The sequence below is a fragment of the Thunnus albacares genome, chromosome 11 (assembly GCF_914725855.1).
Source record: "Thunnus albacares chromosome 11, fThuAlb1.1, whole genome shotgun sequence".
Taxonomy (NCBI): domain Eukaryota; kingdom Metazoa; phylum Chordata; class Actinopteri; order Scombriformes; family Scombridae; genus Thunnus; species Thunnus albacares.
In genome coordinates this window covers 30,167,459-30,192,198 of record NC_058116.1, presented here as the reverse complement: position 1 = coordinate 30,192,198, position 24,740 = coordinate 30,167,459, and the positions used below count along the sequence as shown (strand labels likewise).

General features: G+C 37.5%; 2 protein-coding genes and 1 long non-coding RNA gene across 6 annotated transcripts; 1 reads left to right on the top strand and 2 right to left on the bottom strand.

The window, feature by feature from the left end:
* Positions 1 to 653: 653 nt before the first annotated feature.
* LOC122992160 (butyrophilin subfamily 3 member A2-like) lies at positions 654 to 6,226 on the bottom strand. 4 transcript variants are annotated; one of them, XM_044365813.1, is made up of 6 exons: positions 6,153 to 6,226; positions 5,784 to 5,827; positions 4,138 to 4,488; positions 3,743 to 4,033; positions 3,149 to 3,238; positions 1,685 to 2,103 (listed from the first exon to the last, which is right to left on the bottom strand). In XM_044365813.1, exons 2-6 carry the CDS (start codon positions 5,818 to 5,820, stop codon positions 2,045 to 2,047), a joined length of 828 nt encoding a protein of 275 aa, XP_044221748.1. In that variant the 5' UTR covers positions 5,821 to 5,827; positions 6,153 to 6,226; the 3' UTR covers positions 1,685 to 2,044. The 4 variants fall into 4 exon arrangements, 3 of the variants coding, with proteins under 3 accessions (XP_044221748.1, XP_044221749.1, XP_044221747.1); XM_044365814.1 differs by having other exon boundaries at positions 5,784 to 5,822; positions 6,153 to 6,191; XR_006405992.1 differs by lacking the exons at positions 5,784 to 5,827; positions 6,153 to 6,226 and adding an exon at positions 654 to 709 and having other exon boundaries at positions 1,890 to 2,103; positions 4,138 to 4,751.
* Positions 6,227 to 8,619: 2,393 nt separating this feature from the next.
* On the top strand, positions 8,620 to 16,512 carry LOC122992161 (CD276 antigen homolog). The gene is made up of 5 exons (XM_044365815.1): positions 8,620 to 9,039; positions 9,266 to 9,631; positions 11,157 to 11,456; positions 15,002 to 15,093; positions 15,602 to 16,512. The coding sequence occupies exons 1-4, from the start codon at positions 8,967 to 8,969 to the stop codon at positions 15,088 to 15,090; spliced, it is 828 nt and encodes a 275-aa protein (XP_044221750.1). The 5' UTR covers positions 8,620 to 8,966; the 3' UTR covers positions 15,091 to 15,093; positions 15,602 to 16,512.
* Positions 15,650 to 21,085, bottom strand: LOC122992165. Its single transcript, XR_006405993.1, has 4 exons — positions 20,853 to 21,085; positions 17,275 to 17,349; positions 16,961 to 17,067; positions 15,650 to 15,795 (listed from the first exon to the last, which is right to left on the bottom strand). It is a non-coding gene; the product is annotated as an uncharacterized LOC122992165 (long non-coding RNA).
* Positions 21,086 to 24,740: the final 3,655 nt, after the last annotated feature.

Sequence of the window (24,740 nt, the reverse complement as noted above, 5' to 3'; positions counted from 1 at the left end):
ATTATTTATGTCTGTAAGATAGACATCTACAGACATTACAGTACCATTAGCATGCACTGATTCTGATCACAGTCATAACATTAACAAAAATCCTGCTGTTTCCTCATACTATACTCAACACTGACCTGCAGTGTATACAGGTAATACAGGATTTAATCAGTATTATTGATCAGGCACACAGGATTATGACCAGAAAGCATGTTCAACTTTCTTCACAGATTTTTCTCTCTGAAAATTTTTTACATAAGAACAGGACGCATTTTCCACCCAAAGCCATCAGTTTATACATAAACACACTGAAACTACACTAAACATCCATAAACACTCAGTAACAGAGTGAGCTGTCTGACCTTAAACTTAATGTTTCTTCCTGCAGTTTCAGTGTAAAATCATCCACCTCCTTCATAAAATCCTGGACTCTGACCTGATCTCTGAAGCTAACAGCTAATCCTGAACTGTGAGCTAACTGGGAGGTTTTCCCTTCTTGAGATAATGAACATTTTCCATCCATTACTTCTCTGATTTGTGCAGTTTAAGGAACAAAATCAACATCAAACGTTGATCTTCTCATAAGCTCTCAGTCATTCTGGTTAACTTTCTGCCCCCCGCCTGCACACATCTCACATGTGACGCTCCTCGTAAGGAGCATTGCCGTCAGCTGAGTCTTCATCGTTCTCTTCTGGCTGAGGCCTCTGGTTTGAATCTTGACCTGGAATTAAAGGTAAATATTTCAGTCATGAGGGCACAACAAAATAGCTGTGGGTCTATTGATGTTTTACATCTCTCTAGATGATGTCATGAGATCAATGAGACATGTTTTTTTGTGCAGTATGGATTTAGTCCATTCTTTTTACACTACCATATACGATACATATTTAACTTCTGTTTTAATTTATTTTTAAGCCACTTTGATACTTTTATGAATAATGTCATTTACAGGGATGAGATAGTTTCTTATAAGAGCTGTAAATCTGATTCTGGTTATGACTGCAGTGTGGGGGGTGTCACACCAACAGCAGAGAAGTGATGACATTAAATTTCCTTTTGTGGTCAAGCCTTCAACATGATGGTATGTTCTTAGAGCTACAGTAGTAATAAACACATTCTTACCATTGTAAGCAGACCTGTTAAATTTGAGCATTCAAGTTCATTCTTGACCTTTAGGAACAGTATGTGTAACAAATAATCTCAGCTCAAAAGGTCCACTGACTATTTAGAGCTTTTAACTGCATCTCACCATCTGTCCTAAGAGTGGAACTTCAGTCACATGATAATAGAGACAGACAACATCAACATCATATTCAAGCCTGAATCTGATCCAGAATATGACTTTCAACAACACCAACGACCTCAACAACAAAGATTACAGAACGGACGGCTGTTTATGGACATGCTCAACAAGCTGACATTATCTCACCTGGAAAGTTAAAAAAAACTTTGCAAACGAAGCGTCCAGGGCAGCTGAAACCTGGGTTTTGTCTCACAGGGAGCATTTTTACATATGTTCACCTCAAGTTTTGGAACTTTAACTATTTTTAACATCCAACATCATAACAGTACATGAATGTTAGAAAATCACAAAAAGCAGAATATGCCCCCTTTAACACTCGTGACATTCCTCATAAACCCGTCTATTAAGCAGGGAGGGATAGTTCATGTGTTTCACTCTTTTTGTAATTTGGGACATAGAGTGGGACACAAACACAACACACATCTGTTTAAACTTCTCTCCACTCTGATGTATGAAGGAAAATCTTTGCACATACTGTAGGTGTTAGCAGTTTCCTGCCATAACCCTTTAACTTCTGTTGTTGCCTCCCTGTCTGCACCAGCTCTGATCCCAGATCTGATTCATTTGTCTTTGTCACTTTCTGTGGATTTTGTCTCACTTGAATCTTCTTTGCTGTCGCTTAATAGGTTTGTTTTCTCTTCTCTATCAGCAGTAACAGCAGCAGCAGTGGTGTCCTCATTGGAAGCACTGCCTGAAGCAGGATCCCGCCTCACATTGTCTAGTAAAACGTCCTCAGAAACAGGAGCATTTCTGTCAGAGTCTTGAGTCTTCTTCATTCTCTACTGGCTGAAGCCTCTGGTTTGAATCTTGACCTGGAATTAAAGGTAAATGTTTCAGTCATGAGGGCACAACAAAATAGCTGTGGGTCTATTGATGTTTTACACCTCTCTAAATGATATCACATGATGTAAAGGTTTGTCACAGTTCATGTAGGAGATGAGTATGTTTTGAATTTGCCATCAGGTTAATGTGAACCACTCACAGGAAGAGAGACTTCTTTTTTTGTGTACCGTATGGATGCTACCTACACTATTTAGGTCATTATTTGTACACTACCATATAAGCTGACATCATCTCACCTGGAAAGTTAAAAAAAACTTTGCAAACGAAGCGTCCAGGGCAGCTGAAACCTGGGTTTTGTCTCACAGGGAGCACTTTTACATATGTTCACCTCAAGTTTTGGAACTTTGACCAACATCCAACATCATAACAGAATATAAATGTCAGCAAATCACAAAAAGCAGAATATGCCCCAGATAACATTTAACCAAAACTAAAATCTTTCCTTAATCTTAAACAAAGTGATTTTGTTGCCTAAACTGAAGCACACGCAGCAGTCAGGATGTGAACGTTTACACCTGTTGTGCAGTATTTAAATGTAACTTCAATCTTCAGATGTTCTGTGAACATAATCCAGGCAGAGATTATGTTCAGCATGGCAGCATTACTGGAAAAAGTTTAGTAGTGTAGAAACGTCATTTCTAGGAGATAGTCACATGACCGAAGATTGACATGTGATGACCAATCACTGAAGGACACCTGAGCAAACTCAGTTAGCTGATGTGAGATGCGGTTGAAAGCTCAGAAGAAGCTATTTAGTGGACCACTCAGCTTTGATTGTTTTGTTATATCGAACTGTTGTATGTTTTTGCTCAATACCACTGACAGTATGAATATAGGATATTCTTGTGGATAGAATCAGAAGGTGGGTACATCTGCACATAAACTGTTTTGTACACAAGGTGTCTGTGTGGTATTTGAGTTCATGCTTTTTCACAAGTTGATGATATCTTTATATCCAGCAACAAAAAGATAGCAAATAACAATCACAATAGAGAATAAATTGAAGTTACTCACATTTTCTGTAGACAAAATACACAAGAAATAGAAATAATATGGCAGCAACGACTCCAATTGCTACACATATTATACTCAGCAGCTCCTCACCTGTAAATTAGGAGAGATAACAGAGTAACAAATTATTTTAACATGTTGCAATAATATAAACACATCTTTGAACACGTCAATATCTGCTTTTTGTTTGTATTGTTTGTTTCTTTTAATGTTTAACATCAACCTGTCCAGGGACTGCAGCTGAAAATTTGCCTTTTGGCTAAATCTGACTCATTTACATCATGTTGATGTTAATTAGATAGATAGATAGATAGATCGATGTACTAATTGCTTGCTATGTATTACCACAACTGAATATTCCACAAGCTGCCCAAATCTTCAGTTACTTATGTAATATAGAAATCTAGAAACTGAAACTGCTTATAGTTTATTTAAAGTAAGTTTCATTATAGTTTATTAATGGTGAATTGTGTTTACTAGCATTACAGTACTGTGCAAAAGTTTTAGGCACTTTAGATGTTTAGATTCTTATCCATAATGCAATACCATCAGGGAAGCATCTTATTATCTTTATTTATCTGTATCTGTATCACTCACCAGGAGCATCAATCACTGCAGTGTCCTCAATCTGCTGTTTGGAGTGAGGGTTATACACGAGGCAGGTTACAGACTGCAGCTCTTTGACACTGACGGTGCTTGTGACAGAGAAGGTTTTCTTGGTTGGATGCTGCTGATGCGACGTCTGAGCATCCTTCAGTTTCAGTTGTTCACCGCTGAATTTGTTTTGACCAGTCCATTTCACTTCAGGTTTAGGGTATCCTCCATGTGCCGTACAGGTTGCACTGTTTAATGTGTTGTTAATGGTCAGGTTAAGATCTTGGTAGGCAGCTGTGGATGTGTCAGAAAGCATGATGGTTTACACACTAGAGATATTTATAGTATTTTAATGTGTATAGATTTTGGTTTGAAAGCAAGAAGCTACTATTCCATACCTGAGACCTGCAAAGAGGATTTGCACTGATGTATAAGCCGTTTAGTAGAATCAAAACCAACAAAGGCCAAGAATGTTTTCTGGTCATCTCCAACACTAACATTGTTAAGTCTAATAGAAATATTTCCAGAACTAAACTCAGTATTGAAAACTTGACACCTGTTCCTGTATTCATCAGCTACTGGTTGTGTTTTCTCACTGATATGCCAGTGGAACAAAAGTTTTTCAGACCCATGCTCCTGCCAGTAAAACCATTTGATGCTTGTTGAATTCACTGGTAGTGAACATGGAATCAGGATGGACCCTCCAACAGTGGCATTGAGAGGGACAGATATCTGACCCATGATGGGTGCTAGAAAAGAAAAGATTGAGATATAGTAAGAGTTGTTAGTAAGAGGAGAAATGATGTCATCCTGACTCATCAAAACAGTGAGAAACTAAAAGCTAAAAATATACTGAAACATGCACATAAGAGGCTGAATTTCAAGAGAATCCTTTCTTCAGATGTCATACTGTACAGGAAGGGTGTCCTGCTAATTAAACTTGTGCAGGCATTTAGCTCCTTAATTTTTTAGATTTGATGTTTTCTGTGTTAATTTGGAAAGAAAAAAAAGTTCTCTGTATTTTTCTCTTAGTATGTTAGTGCCAGGTTGTTATTGTGCTGTTATATGTTAATTGTGACCTGCGGAAGGGACTGCAGATGAAAATTAGCTATAAACTAACTCTGGTACAGTACGTCAAATGGTAACATTTATGTTTAACACTCTACATGGTCCCAATAAATAAGACAAATGAATAATTAATAATACAAAGTATGTAACTAAAAATGAACTTGTTGGTCTTTTCTTGTGTTTGCATCTCAGTCACTTAACCTTAAACGACCTATACCCTTGCAAAATCATAATTAAGATCAATAACATCCATCATTCTAATTGACATCTCTTGTGTGGCCAACAAGAAGGACTATTTCCCTATTATTATACCTACTCTTATGTGAGGTATGTTGCTGGACGAATAATTTCATATTTGAAGCATGCAATGATAATTCATAATTCCCCCATTAAATCATAAAACTATTTGTGTGCACAAATTCCTACAGCAAGGTGTCATACCACTGGTCCGACAGCCCACTATTTCGAAACTCCAATAGTTAAAAATGTCCCATTGGACTGAAAGCTCATAGTCCGACAGCCGGTTATCCCGAAAACAAAAGCCCACTGCTCCGAAAATACACTGTGATGACCCCTGTTGTCATCTGGGAGTTTATATGGTCTCTGATCAGTGTCTCTCCCCTACAGGTGACTAATTACCTTCACTCAATGCACCTGGGCCCGATACACTGCTGTTCCTTAAGCCACGGCTGTAGTCTCTCTTAGACTCTCAGCTGCCTTGCTGCTGCAGCTCTTTGTCCTCTCTCCCTACAGGCACCGGTTTGAGTTTCAAAAATGCTGAATTTAAAGAAAAAGCAATTAAATTGATTGAAGGAATTCTTGTTGTGGATGACCTGTGTTGTCTGAGTCTCCATGACACTGACCTCTGGCTCTATACAAATGATCACTGTTTTGACACATCATTTGATAAGATAAGTAGTGGTAAAACTACTACTTCTCTTTTATGCTGTGCTTTCAAATGATTCAGTGAACTTACCACACAGAAGTAAAATCAAGAGGCTTGAAGAAGACATGTCTGTACTGGGAAAACAAAGATAAAAGATCTTTTGGTGATCTGTGATGAATACTTTATTATAGTTATGTTATATTGTCACAAAAACACATTACCAGTTTCATTACTTCATATGTTCATTAAGTTTTATTATCAGTCAGACTAAAAGTTTTTTGACACATAATATGCAAAAAGAGACAAGATCATACTTATTTCAAAACATGAAAATTCTTCTGGGTGAAGAATTTAAGATACTTCATTCCAGCTGTTTCCTTCAGTGTTGTCACTTATTAATCCCAATTCAATCAAGTTCATTATGTAAGTGCAACTGTTAAGAAATGAGACGACACTTACTAGAAATACTTCACACACACGAGCAGCTGTTCCTCCACTTGGCAAGTTCACCTCTGCTGTTAAAAAAAAGTGAGAGATCAAGGTCAATTTTATTGTCTCAGTGACGTGAGGTATAGCAGGCAGCAGGATCCAGTCTGGGATACAGGCAGTAAACTCACTCTGAAGGTAAATAAAGGCCGAAGGTGCTGCAGCAGACTAGAGAGAGTTGTCTCAGTTGAGACTGATAAGTCTCCCTCAGCTAAATGTACAAAGGGAGCAGCGGCAAGACAGGAAGATCATACTATGTGATATGAATTATCGCTGTCTGGCAACATTGCTTTTACATTCATAACATTTTTCCCAATCACTTGCAGGTTGTCACACAGAATTCAAATGTCAGTTCACTGAGTTAGGCTTGTTTGTCTAAATGGGTTAAACTGCTCTTCTAGAAAGCATGTGTAAAATACCCACATGTAAAATACTTGAACCAACTGTCATAACCATACAAACATAACTTTCATAAATCTCTGTAATCTGCCATTGTTATTAAAGAAGTAATGAATATTTAGATTCAGTAACATGATCCTCCTCAGTTTTTTGTGACTTTTCTTATGTCATTTTCAATGGAGGAAAGTAACTTAATACATTTACTCAAGTACTGTACTTAAGTACAGTTTGAGGTACTTTTACTTGAGTTTTTCCATGTGATGCTACTTTCTACATTTCAGAGGGAAATATTGTACTTTCTACTCCACTACATTTATTTGACAGCTTTAGTTACTTTTCAGATGAAGATTTGACACAATGGATAATATAACAAGCTTTTAAAATACAACACATTGTTAAAGATGAAACCAGTGGTTTCCAACCTTTTTGTCTTTTGACGTCTTACAAAAAGCAGTGTGTAGTCGGGGTCGCATTTCACATGTCTATGAGTTGTTAACAGCTCCACCAAATAGTGATTTTTCCCTCTAAACTTCTCACATGCTTTCATTTCAATAAATGTTCAATTGATCCAATATTTCAACAAAAATCAAAGATTAGAGAAAAAGTCCAAAAACTGAAAACAGATTTGTGTGTCAGAACTTTGTTTTTTCTTCTTTCCTCTCCCATTAATCATCTCACGACCCCTCAGATTTATCTACTGACCCTTTGGAGGGGCCCGACCCCTAGGTTGGGAACCACTGGACTAAACTAGCTAACTGTATATAAAGTAGTGTAAACTAGCTCCACCTCCAGCAGCTACAACAGTAACATGCTGCTCTAACACTGATGCTTCACTATTAATAATCTAATGATATCATATATAATAATATATCAGTCAGAGGGACCAAACCACTACTTTTACTGCAATACTTTAACTACATCAAGCTCATAATACTTATGTACTTTTACTGCAATACTTTAACTACATCAAGCTCATAATACTTATGTACTTTTACTGCAATACTTTAACTACATCAAGCTCATAATACTTATGTACTTTTACTTAAGCAGGATTTACCATGCAGGACATATACTTGTAATGGAGTACTCTTACATTGCTGTATTAGTACTTTTACTTAAGTAAAGGATCTGAGTACTTCTTCCACCACTGCTTAAATCTTAAAAAGAGGAAATATGAGATATCACCACAAGATGGTGGTGAAACTCCATTATATCAACACATTGTAAACATTGACACACTTGTCAATTGATTCTATTATTTCTATTTTGTTTACTTTCCAATCTTTTTATATGATGTCATAACTGTAATTTCAGTTGCAGGATTGAACCAGCAGAAAACTTTATGGTGAAAATTTGTATCCTTTATATTTAATTTTCTAATTTTCATTTCTATTTTTATTCTAATCATTGTTATTTATTGCACAGTCGTCCTTTTAGCTCGGTTCAGTAAATGATTTAACATTAACAGACAGTTGCAGTGAATTACATGAATTATGCCATGAAAGAAACATGATAAGACATTGTTATTACAACCAAAATGAAAAACTACTACTACGATACACACTACTACAGATATGAGTCAGCTGTATGAATCAAAACTGGATTGTGAACATTGCTGGGCAAGAAGACAAACACAATGTCAATGTAACAAATAAACAAATCAGACAAAAAAACCCTAAAAACTCCCACAGACTAATATGAAGAAGAAGGAGGATTCTCTGAAACTGCAGCCGTTTCAGAAAATTACAAGAAATATTTAGATTATTAAGAGTACATTGATCAGAGAAGTTGCCTGTAAAGGTAACCACAGACATCTTCTTTAGGCTTTGTGACCATTGTGCCTATTTTTGGTATCACGCATGCATTCATAACAAACACTTCCTGGAATCAAGTGTATCATCAGAGGGTTCCCAGAAACCTTCAGCCTCCTCTGCAAATGAGAAGTGATACAATTAAAAAAAAACGGAAAAAAAAAACCATGACGTCATTGCAGTGTGTTGACCACGTGCTTTTTTTCTTCCTCGTCAAACTACCCTCAGCAGCACAGTTGAAGCTCATCATTTTACATGTAGGATTTCTATCGCTCTTCATTGTCCCTGCGCCTCTGGTCCAAAAGGCAACTACTATCTGACTGCTTGTTATACTTCGGTGAGGAACGCTGGAGCCACGCTTGCTTCTCCTCTTTGGGTCACATGAATGATTTTACAAGACGAATGCCACAACAACAAGGTTGGAGCTGCTCAGTTGTTTCTGTCAGAAGAGGAAATAGCACTCTGATTGTGCGCATGGACTATTTTAAACAGACATCCAACTTTGAAATCGTTAGTAGATGTGATAAGAATCAGGCTGGATGTTTAGATTCTAAAATTAGTCAAACTGTTCTCCTCTATGATGCGTGAGGCACATAAGCTCATCCTCTCACGGATGTTCATAACACTGGTGGCATACTGTCACCTGTTTGGTAAGTTTTCTGTACTCTTGAATTTCTTCATTTGTACTTGTTTATCTCTGAGAGATTTTGAAATTGGGTTTTGAGCTGAAATATTTCTTATTAAATGAGCATAGAATGTGAAAGTAAACACTAATTTTGCACCGGTTATGGTGTCCAGTGTTGTGTCAGAGTGTGATTGAGACAGGAACTGTTTGAGAGTCCTTCTAACATTTGTATTTTCTGTGTTTTTATGAAGTGTGTGATGCAACAGTGGTGCTAAATGTCAACACTACTGCTGGCGAGTCAACTGTCCTTCCATGTACCCTGATGAGCACCTCCATTGACTTAAAGGATCTGCGCTTTCACTGGCAGGATGACAGAAATGATGTTTTGTACTCTTTTAACAAAGGGAAGGAGATGTCAGAGTATGTAACGGAACTTTATCGAGACAGGGTCACAGCCTTCCCCGAGGACATGACAAGAGGGAATATTTCAGTCACAGTTAAAAACCTAACACTGGAAGATGGGAAAAGAACTATCAGAGCTTTTGCTTCAGTTTTAAATAGCGCAGGGAAATGGGAACACTCTCTAAATATCTGCCCGATCACTTTAAATGTTGCAGGTAAGGATGGAGATTTACCTTTTCTTTAAATGTATAGTCAGACAGATGGGAAGGTCAATAGCACTCTCGTATCTGCCAGTCCTGTCTACCTCTGGTTTCTTCTTGTGTTGCTGTCATGCTAAATTTCCCTCCAGGGATCAATAAAGTTCAATCTTATCTTAAGTTGCAGCCAGCAGGCAGTTAGCTTAGCTTAGCATAAAGACAGCAAACAGAGGGAAACAGCTAGCCTGGATCTGTCTAAAGGTAACACAATCTGCCCACCAGCACCTCTAAAGACTAATTAAAGGAAGATCAATACCTTTTTACATGTGTCCAGGCATTAAAGGACACAATTTTCAAGTCTGTATTAAAAAAAAACAGTCAGTTGCCCAAATGAACATTAAAACATGTGAATAATAGAGTAAAGGTCACTGAAAAAATATCACTGATGCAAGGAAAGTCCCTTTATTTACTCTAACTGAAAGTCAGGTGGCAAGATGCCGCCACCACTTCCCCCACAGTTATCACTCCACCTGCTCATACTGACCGTCAGAAAATCCCTTCATAATGCATTTATAATGTAAGTGGTAGGGGACAAAATCCACAGTCCTCATTTTGAGGAAAAAATTTATTTGAAAGCTGATTTCCTAGCATCAATGATCATCAATGATTTTGTCAGTGACTCATGTTTCAGTGTTCATTTGGTCACCAGACTGCTGTTTTATTTCCTGCTATAGATTTAGTTATTCCTGCTCTCCATATTGTCTTTTTTACACAAATGACAAAATCCACAGTCCCCCTTCTGTGCAAAAATGTATTTAAAAGTTTATCTGAAGCTAATACGAAGCTTCAATTGTCCAAATGAGTCAAATCAAGTAGATATCTTTCAACGTTACAGTCTTTTTAGTTTTTAGGGAAACACTGTCCAAGGAAACACAAAGAGGGAAGTTGATGCTAAAAAAGACGTAAATGTGGCGGATATCCACTTGATATGACTAACTCAAACTGCTGAAGCCTCATATAAGCTTCACATCAACTTTTAAATACATTTCACAAAATGACTGTGAAAATGACCACACCAGCATTACTGAAACTGACAACAAACTGTCCTGGTTCCCTGGAGGAGTTAGATTTAATTATAGCATACTCATATTTATAAAGTCATATTATCAGGTACACCCCATTTGGTTGTTGTTTAATAAGTTACTCTTACATGTATCTTGTTTTCTGAAGTATTTTGAGGGCGTGGACCCCAGGAAGACTAGCAACCGCTGTGGCAGAAGCAAAGAGGGAGTATAGTAACAAAAAGAGGGACTCTGGCACTAAAAAGACTGTAACATTAAAAATATATCTACTTGATTTGACTATCTGAAGCTAATTAGAAGCTTCACATTAAACTTTTAAATACATTTTTGCACAAAAGGAGGACTGTGGAAGTAAAAGTGGTGGTGGTATCTTCCCATCTGACTTATAGTTAGACAGTAAATAAGGGGATATTCTAACATCAGTGATATTTTTTTGGTGATCTTCACTCTGTTATTCACAGTTCCTTACAAGACCGTCAGCCTCGAGGTAAATGAGAAAGACATGAAAGCCGTCTGCACTGTCCAAAGGGGATTCCCTGAACCGCTGGTCTCCTGGAGACTCCAACACCTTTTCAACGACTCTAAACACTGGTCAGACCCGAGGAATGAACACACTAAAGCAGTGCAGGATGCTGAGGACCATCTCTACAATGTCAGCAGCACTATAGGATTCAATGGAGGTCAATATCAAAACGTGACCTGCATCATCTACAACCCTACCCTAAATGTGACATTGAGTAAAACCTACGTTTTCAACAAAGGTGAGTTCATAGAATCTTTACAGTCATTTAGAGTCATCTGTAGTATCCGCAACACAGTCTAGTCCAGTGTTAAAGACGTGATACTTCACATTATCACATATAGCCAAACTTGAGCAAATTGGACTCGTACATATTACAGTGACAAAGGCAAACTGAAAGGTAAGTGTGAGCAAAAAACAATTTGCCAGTTCAATGCAAAAAGTCTTTTGTCTTGTGGAAATTTTTCATTGTTGCTCAAGAACCACACAGAGACATAAAGAAAACATTATTACTTGTTGAAGCAGTTGTAGACACTGTACAATCCATCACACCATCAGTAACAATCATACAAATGTCCAAACACAAACAAAAATACAATCATCTTGTTTTTTTGGCGAGAAAGCATGTTGTTCAGCTGGCCTTTTCCCTAAAGCCAGCCCTTTCTCTAAAGATTGTGAACCCAAACTAGACAGCTTTATACCTGGTCCCTAAATGGACACTTCCACAAACCGTTACACCTTCTTACAAACAAGTGTGATGACATATATATATATATATATATATATATATATATATATATATATATATATATATATATATATATATATACACGATATACAATCTAACAGAGACGTCATGGTCAATCAGTACCTTCAAACATGGACATCCTTCAACTTAAGCTTGTCTAGGTGTCTCATGATCCACACAGTCTCTAAAACAGTAGGCTTAAGACAAAGATATCTCTAGCTAACCCCAGAGGTCAGTGAGCAATCCTCAGATAGAAACAGGTTCAAGAGTTCAACTAGCTTAGGAGTAGGATTTCTTCACCAACATGTATACTTAAAATGACAATGACATTACATCATATTCAGCTGATAACAAACCCCTTAGTTTAAAAACATTTGTAACATTTATATAAAAGATTTATAAAATGATAACCTACTATTCAATTTTCTTTCACAGTCTACAAATTCGTTGTTTTTTGTTAAAACACATACAGAGACGCCTTCTTGATTAATAGATCTTACTGTAGATCTATAAATGATCATAATCAGAGTGTTTGCAGAACTTAAAAGTCTTAAATGTGTAATTGAAAGGTTTTAATTTCATGGTGATTTTTATTCATTTCTCTTTGAGTCAAAAAGTTCAGCAACTGAATCAGGACTTTTGATATGTAAAATCTAATGCCAAACTAATGCTGACCTGTGTGATGAGACCTTCATTCTTAATCGACCTACTAAGATCAAAGCCCTATATTAAAAGTGAAGATACATGTGTACAGTACAGGTTTAGTGACTGTTTAACATAAAAAATCCTGTAGATAATCTGTCGAATTCATCGTTCTGTGGAACTTCAACATCTTTCTGCATGAAACTCAGGTTCAGCCAGCATCCTCTGTATGCATTAGAGTACATTTACAGGCAGTTAGCTCTCTGACATAGAATGATGTGACATGAGAATAGTCAACATGAGCCAATATCATATCTTTCTCATGAGAAATTGCTTACCACAGAAGTTACTGTATATTGGACAGTGTTTCCCTGTTGAGCTGCAGGGGAAGTACAGTAACAAAAAGAGGAACTCTGGCACTAAAAAGACATTTAATACGTAAATATCTTTCAACACGTAACGCTGAAAGATATTTACTTGATTTGATTCATTCGGACAGCTGAAGCTTCATATTAGCTTAAGATAAACTTTTAAATACATTTTCGCATTATGAAGGGATCTTCTAATGGTCAGTATGAACAGGAGGAATGATTACAGCAAGAAAAACATGTTTCACTGTTCATTTGGGCTCCTGACTGTTGTTGTTGTTGACTTGAACCCACATACACATCAAGCCAAACAGGACATGCCAGTAATGTTTTTCTGGTAAGAAAATACACCAATTTTACTGTCATTAGCGGAAGCCTAAGGGAACTTCTTCAAATGTCTTGTTTCGTCCGACCAACAGTCCCAAACCCCGAGATATTCAATTCACAGTGATGTAACATAAAGAAAAGCAGCAAATCCGCATATTTGAGAAGCAGGAACATTTTTGGCATTTTTTCTTGTGAAACAATTATATAAAATTAAGATTTTTATTTTATTTCATTTTTACAAGATGCACAATTATGAGGCGATGAAATTATATGTTCACAATTACTGGCCTGAACTAAAGCACAGTGACATACAGAGTTACATAATCTGACCTCAAACAGCAGCTTGTGATGCTGCTGACACCTGCTGGAATAACAGTGTAATACAATGGGTTCAAATACAAAATGTCATGGTTTGCTGCACCTAAAACACATTATTATATATTTTTATTAACTAGAACCAAACCACATTGATTGATTCATCAATTGAAAAAGCACTGGTTTATTTAGTTTACAGCATGTCACAACAATTCAGTGTCATTTTCTTTGTAAAAATAAAGTCATTGTTCAGAGGACTATGACTCAACAGTGAAACTCTAGCTAGTAGCTACAGTTCTCTTTTTTAAAAAAAACCATAACTCTTGTTCCCAAAGTGATAAGAAAAACAAGAAGTGCTTGATGAATTTGACTGAGGAAGTTTTGATTTTTATATTTGACAGATTTTCATTTACAGAAATAACAGAAGATCCAAATATCTAACAGCTTTGGTTCATTGACACTCAGTAACTCATTAAATCAGTGGACGGGTCCTGTTTTCTACATTTCAGAAACATTTCAAAGATTAGACTCACCTTCAGTACCAGTCGATCAGACTACTGTGACTCTTTGCTCTCTGACATCTCTCTCCTGCTCACAGCTCATCCAAAACTAAGCTGCTAGGATTTTAACTGGTGCAAAGAAACATGATCACGTTTCACAGATCCTGGCTTCCCTACACTGGCTACCTGTCGCTCGTCCAATTGATTACAAAATTCTACGGCTTACTATTAAAGCCCAGAGAGCTTTTGTTGCCTCATGCCCCCTCTGCTCCCTGAGATGCTCAGATGCCTCTCTTCTTGTTATTGTGAGGTCTAGACTGAGACACAAAGGTGATAACCCTTTACCCTAACCCTTAACCCTAACCCTTAACCCTAACCCTTTACCCTAACCCTAACCCTAACCCTTAACCCTTTTACCCTAACCCTTAACCCTAACCCTTAACCCTAACCCTTAACCCTTAACCCTTTTACCCTAACCCTTAACCCTTTACCCTAACCCTTAACCCTAACCCTTAACCCTAACCCTTAACCCTAACCCTTAACCCCAACCCTTTACCCTAACCCTTAACCCCAACCCTTAACCCTAACCCTTAACCCTTTACCCTAACCCTTAACCCTAACCCTAGTGCGGGCTCTCAGAGGAGATCAGAGCTGGAAACTCTGCTTCTTCTTTTAAATCACTTTTAAAAACCTGCTTTTTAGAGTTGCTTTACAGTGAATTCATTATTTTTTTGCAGTGTTTTCATTCAGATTTAATCTTCTGTGTTTTTATTGTTATGTCCTGTTTTTATTGTAGCTGTGTTTTGAAATATGTTATGAAAATTATTTTATTGTTATTATTATAAAGGGTAAAGCAGTTTATCACAGTGTTCATCTCTGCCTACAGGTAAACATCTGTGGGGCCTCCCTGTGTGGGCTTCGATTCTGATTGCAGCTGCTACAGTTCTACTGGTTACAACTGTGATTACCACATAAAATGTGAGTTGTTTTAATTTATTGATGACTTTTGAGCATTGATTTTTAATCTAACTGGCGAGAAAGAATGGTCAGATAAATACTTAGAACTTGATAGAAGAGATCTATTGAATTTAAAATGAAAAGATAGGATATTAGTGAGTTGTTCTCCTTTCTTTTATGTCTATCTAGCTATTAAAGGAAACACTGCTATTAATTTGGACTAAATGACTAAAAGAAATTACAGCTGTTTGTGTACTGTAAGTACAGTTCACATACAGTACTTAAAGATGCATTACCAAGTTTCTTCTTTGGCCACTTAGGGTAAAACTAGTTGAAAACCAAACTATGGCCTAATGTTCATGTCAATTGAGTTTCTGACTTATAAAAAGCCTTTACGTCAACCTCCAAGTTGTAATTACGACTGGAAAACTGGAAAACATTTGCCACTTAATGATACAGAAGTGCTTGAATATTTTATTTTCAATCCTCATATGACCAATGGAGTTAAACAACTTTCTTGTGTTGCCAGATGATGTGAACACAATCCTTAACATGTGAATTTTTCCGATCCTTGGGGAGGGACCTGGCTGCAGACAAGATGGCGGATCTCAACCATGGAGGAGATGTGTCCTTCAGGCTGGACGTGGTTCTTTTTTGTGGTGTTCATTAGAGACATTGATGACTCCAAGAGGTGGCGGTAATGCATGTCATGTTGGCTGCAGCCTGTCATGAAATCGGGAAAAAGAAGAAGATAAATTGGAAGACTTTTAGAGCAAATAATTTTGCTTTAGAGTTTGTTCAAACAGAGATTTCCTCGTAGTTCTGACCGACTGAGTAGCAGTGAGTGCTTGTAAAGGTCTTTACCAGAGGTTAGTTCAACCATGGGCCAGTATAAACGCAAGCTATTATGATGTTTCATAACACTTTTTAACACTGTTAAGGACTGTATCTGAGGGGGGAAAATGGCATCAATGCACCATTTCTGTTCGACTGCCAGACATTTGTATTTGTGGTTGGTTAGTTGTAAATTAGAGAATAAGGGACGAAACCGTCTAATGGGACTATAAAAAGCCTCTGGTGACAATTGTGTGTTTAATAATCCATTAATGAAACAATATTTATAAATGTGTGTGATGATTTGTGAGTAATTTAAATGCATTTTTTAACAGTTTTTACATAATATAAGCCTTAGTGGTGTTGGGTATTATTGGCCAGCTACAGACCAGTCTCCGCCACTAATCCTTGTATAGTTTATCTATTTCTACCATTGTCATATTTATATTTTTAGACTGTCTTTGTGAGTGAATGAACTGTAATGTGTGCTTTGTTTGAAAACTCGCTTGCCTCAAACGCCCCTTGAGGGATGGATAAAGTATTTTGAATTGAACTGAAGTGATCTACGAATACCAAACAATTGTACACATAAATACAACCTTAAGTTGAATAAGTGTCAGTATTCTACATAAAAATGTGCAACTTCAGATTCATTCATCAAAATAAAGCTTCCTGTGCATATAAATGTCTCAAAATGTTTGTTTTTTTGCATTTATTTACAAATCCTTGAATGTGTCTGCATGCATCACCTGACCAGTGTGGATTGGTTTACATCTGTGTGGAATTTTGAGCTTTAAAAGGGATTGCTCTGGGTTTTTTTTTTTTTTTAAGGTAAAGAGGGCCGGAGACATTAAGCTGTTAGACAAACTGGCTCAGAGGGAATGGACTGGGAAAAATGCCATCCGAATTAGCTAAACAAACAAGGAGAGGATTTTCTGCATGGTCAGTAAAAGAAAGAAAGCTGATCTAACACAGACATATGACACAGCTAGAGTCACACTTGGAGGGTCGGGGGGTCAGTCTTTAATAAGTAACAAGTTATTACAGACCGTACCTGGTCAGTCAATGACATTTTCATTCATTTAGACGGCTTTCACATCAAGGGGAGATGACTGAGTGCCATCGTTGTTGTAGTTCAAACATGATTTCAGTTGCTGATCACTGCATTGGAGGACGACAACATGCAGAGAGTTATAAATAAAATGTACTTTCACATAACATAACATATATTTTGACTTTTCAATACTCATTGCTTTTCATACTTTCAATAAATATTATTTGCACACACACAAAAAAGACCAACACATTCCAATAAATTAATTCTGGATTGAGTTTGTCATTCATTATTATGTCATTTATTGAATGTACCTTATTGGCATTTCTCGCTGCTGTCTCGTTATCTTCCTATAATGACCCGGCATAGCTAGGTAGCTAATTAGCCACCTGGAACAGGACAGTTTGTTTGACAGGCTGTGACAGTTAATACATTTACAATCTACATGATAACACAACAATATATTTTATTTATTGCCCAGCCAGCCTGAATATACTGTTGCAGTTTAGTTTTAGCCACACTAGCTACAGTTTAGTGCTAGTTAGCAATTGTTACCATGCTAACACACTAAACCAAGATGATGAACATGATAAACATTATATTGTTATATTGATATATAATTATATCATTGTCATTTTGAGCATGATGTTAGCATTTAGCTCAAAGCACCACTGAGTACAGCACAGAGCTGCTGAGGATTTGGGGCCCATTTTATGCTCCAAACAGCCTAATTGTGTTTCTCCTTATTGACTGAAAGAACATACCAAGGTTTTGTGCCAATAAAATAGAAGAAAAGCAGAACTGCTGCCTGTCTGGGCTCATACAATATGTTTTTAAGTTGTTCCTGTGTAGAAGTTCAAAATATGGGAGGAGGGTACAGAAATTCAAATAGCAACTGCACCTGACTTATCACCACAGACACTGACACAGCAGTAATTTGCGTCAGGCTTGCGTCAGTAAACAGTTGCTCTTTACCAAAAGTGCCTCTCCAACTTCAAGGAAGGCCACCCACTAGACTCTCCCAAGGTCAAAAGTGTGTTTCTGATATGTGTCACATGTGATGTCAGTTTGCATGACCTGTGCAACTATAAATGTAAAAGTGTCAGAAAGTGGAAAAAGTGAATTCATGTGTTGAGGCTTTTGTAGTTGTGACATTCTGCCACTGTTAAAAAGCAGACACAGAAAAAAAAACTGAAGCTAACATAAAACACTCTCACTAAAGCAGAAGAAACCAGTTTGTATGATTCAGAGCCAGTGTGGTTCTGGTGACCAAGCCTCCTCTGAACCTGCCTCCCACCTTTCCAACTTTTTGGTCCACAAATGTTAAAAAAGCACCAATAGGCCTCATGGGGGCAACGTCCTGGGATGTAACTGGTCCCTCCTCCTTTTCTACACTGGACATTTGGAGCCATCTTGTCCCTGGTTCCCATGTCTCTGCTGGGATTAATCCCTGAACCGCAGGTGTGATAATCCTAAACAGAATGGGGCTGCTGAACACTGGGACTGACAGTGCCCAGGCCCCAGTCTGCTTTGATCAGGGGCCCAACAGCTGGGCTCCTGTTGGTCCACAAACTGAGCCTCTAGGGCCTGTCTCCACAGAGATGGGAAGACAAAACAAAGCACACTTGTTCTACAAAAGGCAAGGATGCTGTTTGATACACAGACTTTAATGTAGCATGAAGTGTTGGAGGGATTTTAGAAACTCTTGCCTGAATTGCGCAACAGACAGTTCATGTTTCCGTGATACGTGCCTCAAAATGAGGAGAGTGGAAACCACAATTTCTTTCCATTTAAGTGAATAAGGTTTGCTGATGAGAAAACTTAAGACTAGACTAACAATAGTTAACAAAGATTTCACATATAACAATCCCCTCCCATTACCCTCACAGCAACAACTAAAGTAGCCTATCACAACAGAAAAAACACACCTAAAGCAAATTTACACTCACATAAAAGAAAAAAATAAATGAATAAATAAATAAAAAGGAGACAACGTGATGTTCCTGGATGTTGGCATGAGGTTGGTTTAGGTTCTTGGGGATAATCAAGAGTGAATTAGACTTCAGGAGTGGTAGAAATGAAAGGGTCCCAAATAAAATGAAATGTCTCTGCCTTGCTTTGTCATATACATATATCTAATCTTTTCAACAAGCAAGCAACTCATTTAATCTCTCATCCAGTGTATATGAGGTGGTTGAATAGACTTTCATCCCATGAGAATCAACCGTTTGGCGATTAGGGTGGAGAAGACTGGGGCATCTTTCTGAAAGTTAGAGAGAGGAATATTTTTGGGTGGGAGGCCAAGGTGAGCAATGAGTGGGGAAGGGTCAATGATTTTTAATGCTTTAGAAATAGAGTCAAAAATTGACTTGCAGAAGGTAAATAGTGTGGGGCGAAGCCAAAACATGTGCATCAATCTAGCTGGAGCCTGCTTGCATCTATCACATAGGGTGTTGTTTTCATGTTTAATTCTACACTGCCTGACTTTGGTCCAGTATGTTCGATGAATGGGGAGTATGTGGTCATTCGTACACCAACGACGTCATATTGAAGTGTGAAACAAGAAGCCACAACAAGAAGCAAAATGGATTCCCATGGATGGAGTACACATGAAACACACTGTCTGATTTCCACTGGGGCCGCGCACCAAGGTCTTTGCAAACTTTTTCCTCTTCATTTTTTAATTTCTGGCATACTAGGCATGGGAAGACAAAGCATTTGGTCTTTGCAAATGGAAATTATTCATATGTTTATTTGCATATAGAGTGGGGATGTGACATCCGATCACAAGTGGTCACTCAAGACGCATGTGGGGATGTATTCTGATGTACTTAGAGCTGTCCACTTGTGATCGGATCATCCAAGACGCATGTTAATGTCAGGTGTGAATAGTCTAAATCAGTCTCCCATTAATAGGTCTTGAGATGGCGTGAAGTTTGTGATAAGGTCATATAGATGGGAAACAACCGCTTTGTTGTGGATACTGGTCTCCAGTATATTATCTAGCAGAGTTTTACAAGGAAACGACGGAAAATCTTTAAAGTTTTTCCCCACAAAATCACAAATCTGAAATGGTGAGTTTGGGGGAACTTTTTATACATAGACAGAGGAAAATTCTGTGGTGGTGTTTACTAAAGACTAGACTTTGACCTCTTTAAACAGACAAAACATTTAGTTCCCAGTGGAGTCAGTCAGGACATGAATATAATCGATCCTCATAGACCCAAAGCAGTAAACTGCAGCAAACTTAACAAACATTCATATGTACTTCTACAGATTTCCCTTGAATCCTGTGGGGGATAGATTAAGTTTCTGTTCCTCTAAATTGATGTTGAAAAACATACACAGTTGACACTTCCTAACCAAACACTTCTCTATAATTCCCTTTTGGTTATTTCCACTTGTCATCATGATCAGAGGAACACGTTGATATGATATGATATATGATATATGCTGACACACTGATGTTTAGCAGGTATTATGTTTACCATGTTCACTATCTTAGTTTAGCATATTGGCATGCTAGAATTTGCCAGTAAACACTAAACGCAAGGTACAGCTGAGCATAATGGGAATGTCATTAGGTTTTGCAGGTATATTTGGTCGAAAAATCATAAAGTCTTAAACCAATAAAATTCTTAACCTGATGATGGTGCTAGAAGAAAAGTCAGATGATAAATAAAATTGTTACAATTTACTCTGAAGAGACCGTGAATATCTGTACCAAATTTCATAGTAGTTAATCAGTCTGAACCAAAACACACACCAACATTGCCATCCATAGAGTAACACTGCTAGCAGGGCTAAAGACAAGTCCTGACACTTGAGCAATTACTGCTTGGATAATGTTCACAGGAAAGTTTTTTTTAGATGAATGAATTGCTACATTTACATATTGCTCCAAAGATGCAGGGACGTGGTCAGGGTGGATGACGCACTCTTGACTCCAGAGACCGGGTTCACATCCTGAATCTCCTCTGTGGTTTAAGCAGCAAAAGCACTTTTAAGATCATTTAAAGATGGTGGTTTCAGTTAACTGTTAATAAACACGTGATGTCTCCTGCTTCAAGTCACTACAGACCTTTTCTGTATTAAACCAATACCATGATCTTCCCCTAACCTTAACCAAGTGCTGCCAGCGTCTAAACATAACCATAAAAATGTTTAATAATTGACAATAGAGGACAATTGAAAGGACAAGAACCAAGGATGCAGTATCAACAAACAAGATTTAAAGTACATACAGTAAGTGCAGTTAAAATAAAGTACAATAAAATAAAATGGAAACAGGGCTAACTTTTTGTGTAATTCAAAACAGACTATGCATTCAGAATCCTGATTACATTAGGATATCCTGTATTGTATTGGGTTTTTTAATCACTGTGGTGAAGCCAAAGATGATTTTCTAGAACATGGACAGTAAAGTTTTTAACTAACAAAAAAGCTGAAAAATGCTTTTGTCAAAACAAGCACATATTGTACTGCAGGATAAGATATTTTGGCAGAAAATGAGATACTTTGTCACTGAGCATTTTACTTGAGTATCAACATTTTTGTGACTCACCAGATGCGTTAATTAATTAACAAACATTATCTCATTATGTTTTCCATCCATCCATCCATTTTCCCTCGCTTATCCGGGACCAGCTCACGGTGGCAGTAGACTGAGTGAGGTAACCCAGACGTCTTTTTCTCCCCAGCAGCATCCTCCAGCTCCTCCTGGGGGATCCTGAGGTGTTCCCAGGCAAGAAGAGATATGTAATCCCTACAACGTGTTCTGGGTCTGCCCCAAGTCTCTAACTAGTTGGACATGCATGGAACACCTCCAAAGGGAGACATCCTAACCAGATGCGTAAACCACCTCAGCAGCTCCACTCTGAGCTCCATCCAGATGTCCGAGCTCCTCACCCTGTTGCTAAGGCTGAGGCCAGACACCCTCCGGAGGAAATTCATTTTCTTGGTAACTGAAACTGATGTGCATTAATTAATTTGCAAACAAAAAGAGACGGTAGAGGACCCCAGGACGCAAAGATTAAGACTCACAACAATATAATGGGACCCTGCCTGAACCAGTTAGATTGAATATCATTTAGATTTGGCCCAATTTAGGTCCAAAGTCAAGCCAAATACAAATATGAGATACCACTTTACTTAATTAAGTGACTTCAAGGGAAAACAGGACAGACAATTTTTACACCATATGACATAAATGAGGCAGCAACTATCTGGCTTTACATAAGAACCCTAATGAGGTTTTTCTTGATGTCATGTCATGATGTGCAATGGAAAATAAATCCCAGACTCCGAAAAGTGAGAGGTGATGGGAAGGATTTGGTTCTCAACTGGTAGCATGGAGAAAATCAGCACCACCACTTATGTAAAGGTAATTCACTAGCTGTATCAGATTCCTTCCTTCATTTCAGTGCAGTTTTTTCTTTTTTAATAAAGCCATTCTGTTCCACCAGTGACAGTAATACGATGAAATGAGATGAAGTCAACAACATTTATGTTGCACTTGACAAGAAGCAACATGATGCATCACTCTTTATTGATCTGTCCAAAGCTTTCAACACAGTCAACCATGATGTTTTAAAACTTAGACTTCTTAACTCAGGACTCTCAGAGCAAGCAGTCGTTTGGTTCTCAAACTACCTCCGTAATAGGTCTCAGTGCATTAGATATGATGGTCTATGTTCTGATACCGTATCTGTCGACAAGGGTGTACCACAGGGCTCTGTATTAGGTCCACTTTTATTCACAATTTATATAAATAATCTGAGTCACAATGCTGTGCGTCAACTCTTGTACAGTCCACTGAATACTTGCAAAATGCTTTTACTGCTGTCCAAAATGTCCTATGTCAGTTGAAACCCCATAGGTCACGAAATATCCCTTCAGTGGTCACTTTTGAGGGAAGTGAAAAAGCAATTGTTAACTCATAAAAATACCTGGGTATTTTGATTGATTACTCCCTCACTTTTAAGCCTCATGTGCAGTCACTAGTAAGAAAGCTGAGGCAAAAACTGGGTTTTTATTTTCCAAATAAGTGGTGTTTTTCTTATCATGTAAAAAAGGGACTTGTTGCCGTCACTTTTTTTTTTTTACCTGTGTTGGACTATGGTGATCTTTTATATATGCATATTTCCGCTCAGTGTCTTCATACGGTTGGCACAGCTTACCATGCTTCCTTGAGGTTCATTACCAATTGTAAAGCTCTGACCCACCACCTTTACATATAAAGCAATTTTTGGTCTGCTCCCATATGACCTATGTGTTTTTTATCATGCAGATAAGTGCCGGAAAGTACTCTTTGCGTTCTCAGGACTTCTTTATGCTTTCTGTCCCAAATGCCTGTATGGAAATAAGAAAAAGGGCATTTGTGTATTCTGAACCCTCTGCATGGAATACTTTGGAGAATGACTTTAAACTCAACAAATTAATCTCATTAAATGCATTTAAATCCAAAATGAAAGAATTAGAGGCAGATCCCCTAGGATGTAAATGTTTTCAATTTACCTGGTGATACAACTGATTCCGAGAAATTTCTCTTTTGAAAAGTGAGTTTCCTTACACTTGATTTCATTTTCTTTTTTTAAATTGGTCTCCTTTTGCGTTTCTGTCTATAACTATGGGTTTTTATTTGTGCTGCTGCCTGTCTTGTCCAGGTCTCTCTTGAAAAAGAGATTTTTAATCTCTCTGGGACTCGCCTGGTTAAATAAAGATTAAATAAGTAAATGAAATAAAAGATAAGACACACACCTGATAACAGTATTCTATCTGTCACAGTATTGACACTGCAAAAGGTGAGAAGGCATTGTGTGGTTACATGAGAGACTTATCTAAGTGTGATAACCTGAGGTCACGGCAGTGGTTGCCATGTGATACCGAGATACCAATATGTGCGTTTCATAAAGGGAGCTCATAAAGGAAGCTTTCACATTCAAAGTACAGAAATGCAAACAAACAAGTGGTTCTGTCTTTATAGTTTCATTTATGTCACATTTCTGTCTTATATTCTTTCTTAGCATAAGCAGAACAGCTCACAGTGAGTACTGATAAATATTACAGGTGACAGACAGTACAGAAGTCAAACATCAGAGCCATAGTGAACTATTAATATTCCTGCGATTGTGAAATAATCATACTAAGAAGAACAGATACAAACGAGAGCATTTTAGAAGTGAGTAAAAAAAAAGAAATCAGAACAGTGATGATTCATTTAATCCCCTGAAACAAAGGATGCATTTTTAGAATTTGTTTTTACATGCAAAATAAGAACAAACATGAATTTGAAGAAAATAAATCAGATTAAATATATATACAGTATATGTCTAACATATCGTTGTCTTTGTCAATATCTATTTAGTCTACAGTGTCGCTTTCTTCATTTGGTATAATGTCCATTTCTCCCGCTTTTTCTCCATTTGGGTTTCTCACAGTCTCCCAATGTTTCAGTTTTTCCATCAAATAGATTTCCTCGACTATCTGTGTCCACTGATCCAGAGTTGGCAGGTCAGCTCAGCCCCATTTCTGTGTTATAGTCTTTTTACAACAGGAGAACATTTGTAATATTACAAAAATAAAGCAGAGAACTATATAGGAACATCATATCTTAATATTCTTTTCATTGCTGTACATTCTGTCTGTTGGGCATTTCCAGAATACATGACCAACATTTCCAGATCCACATTCTCACATTCTGTCTTTTATTCAAGTGCTGAAAGACACATTTTGTGCCAAAAATTGCACAACTTTTCCAATAATCGCAGAAAGAAAAAGA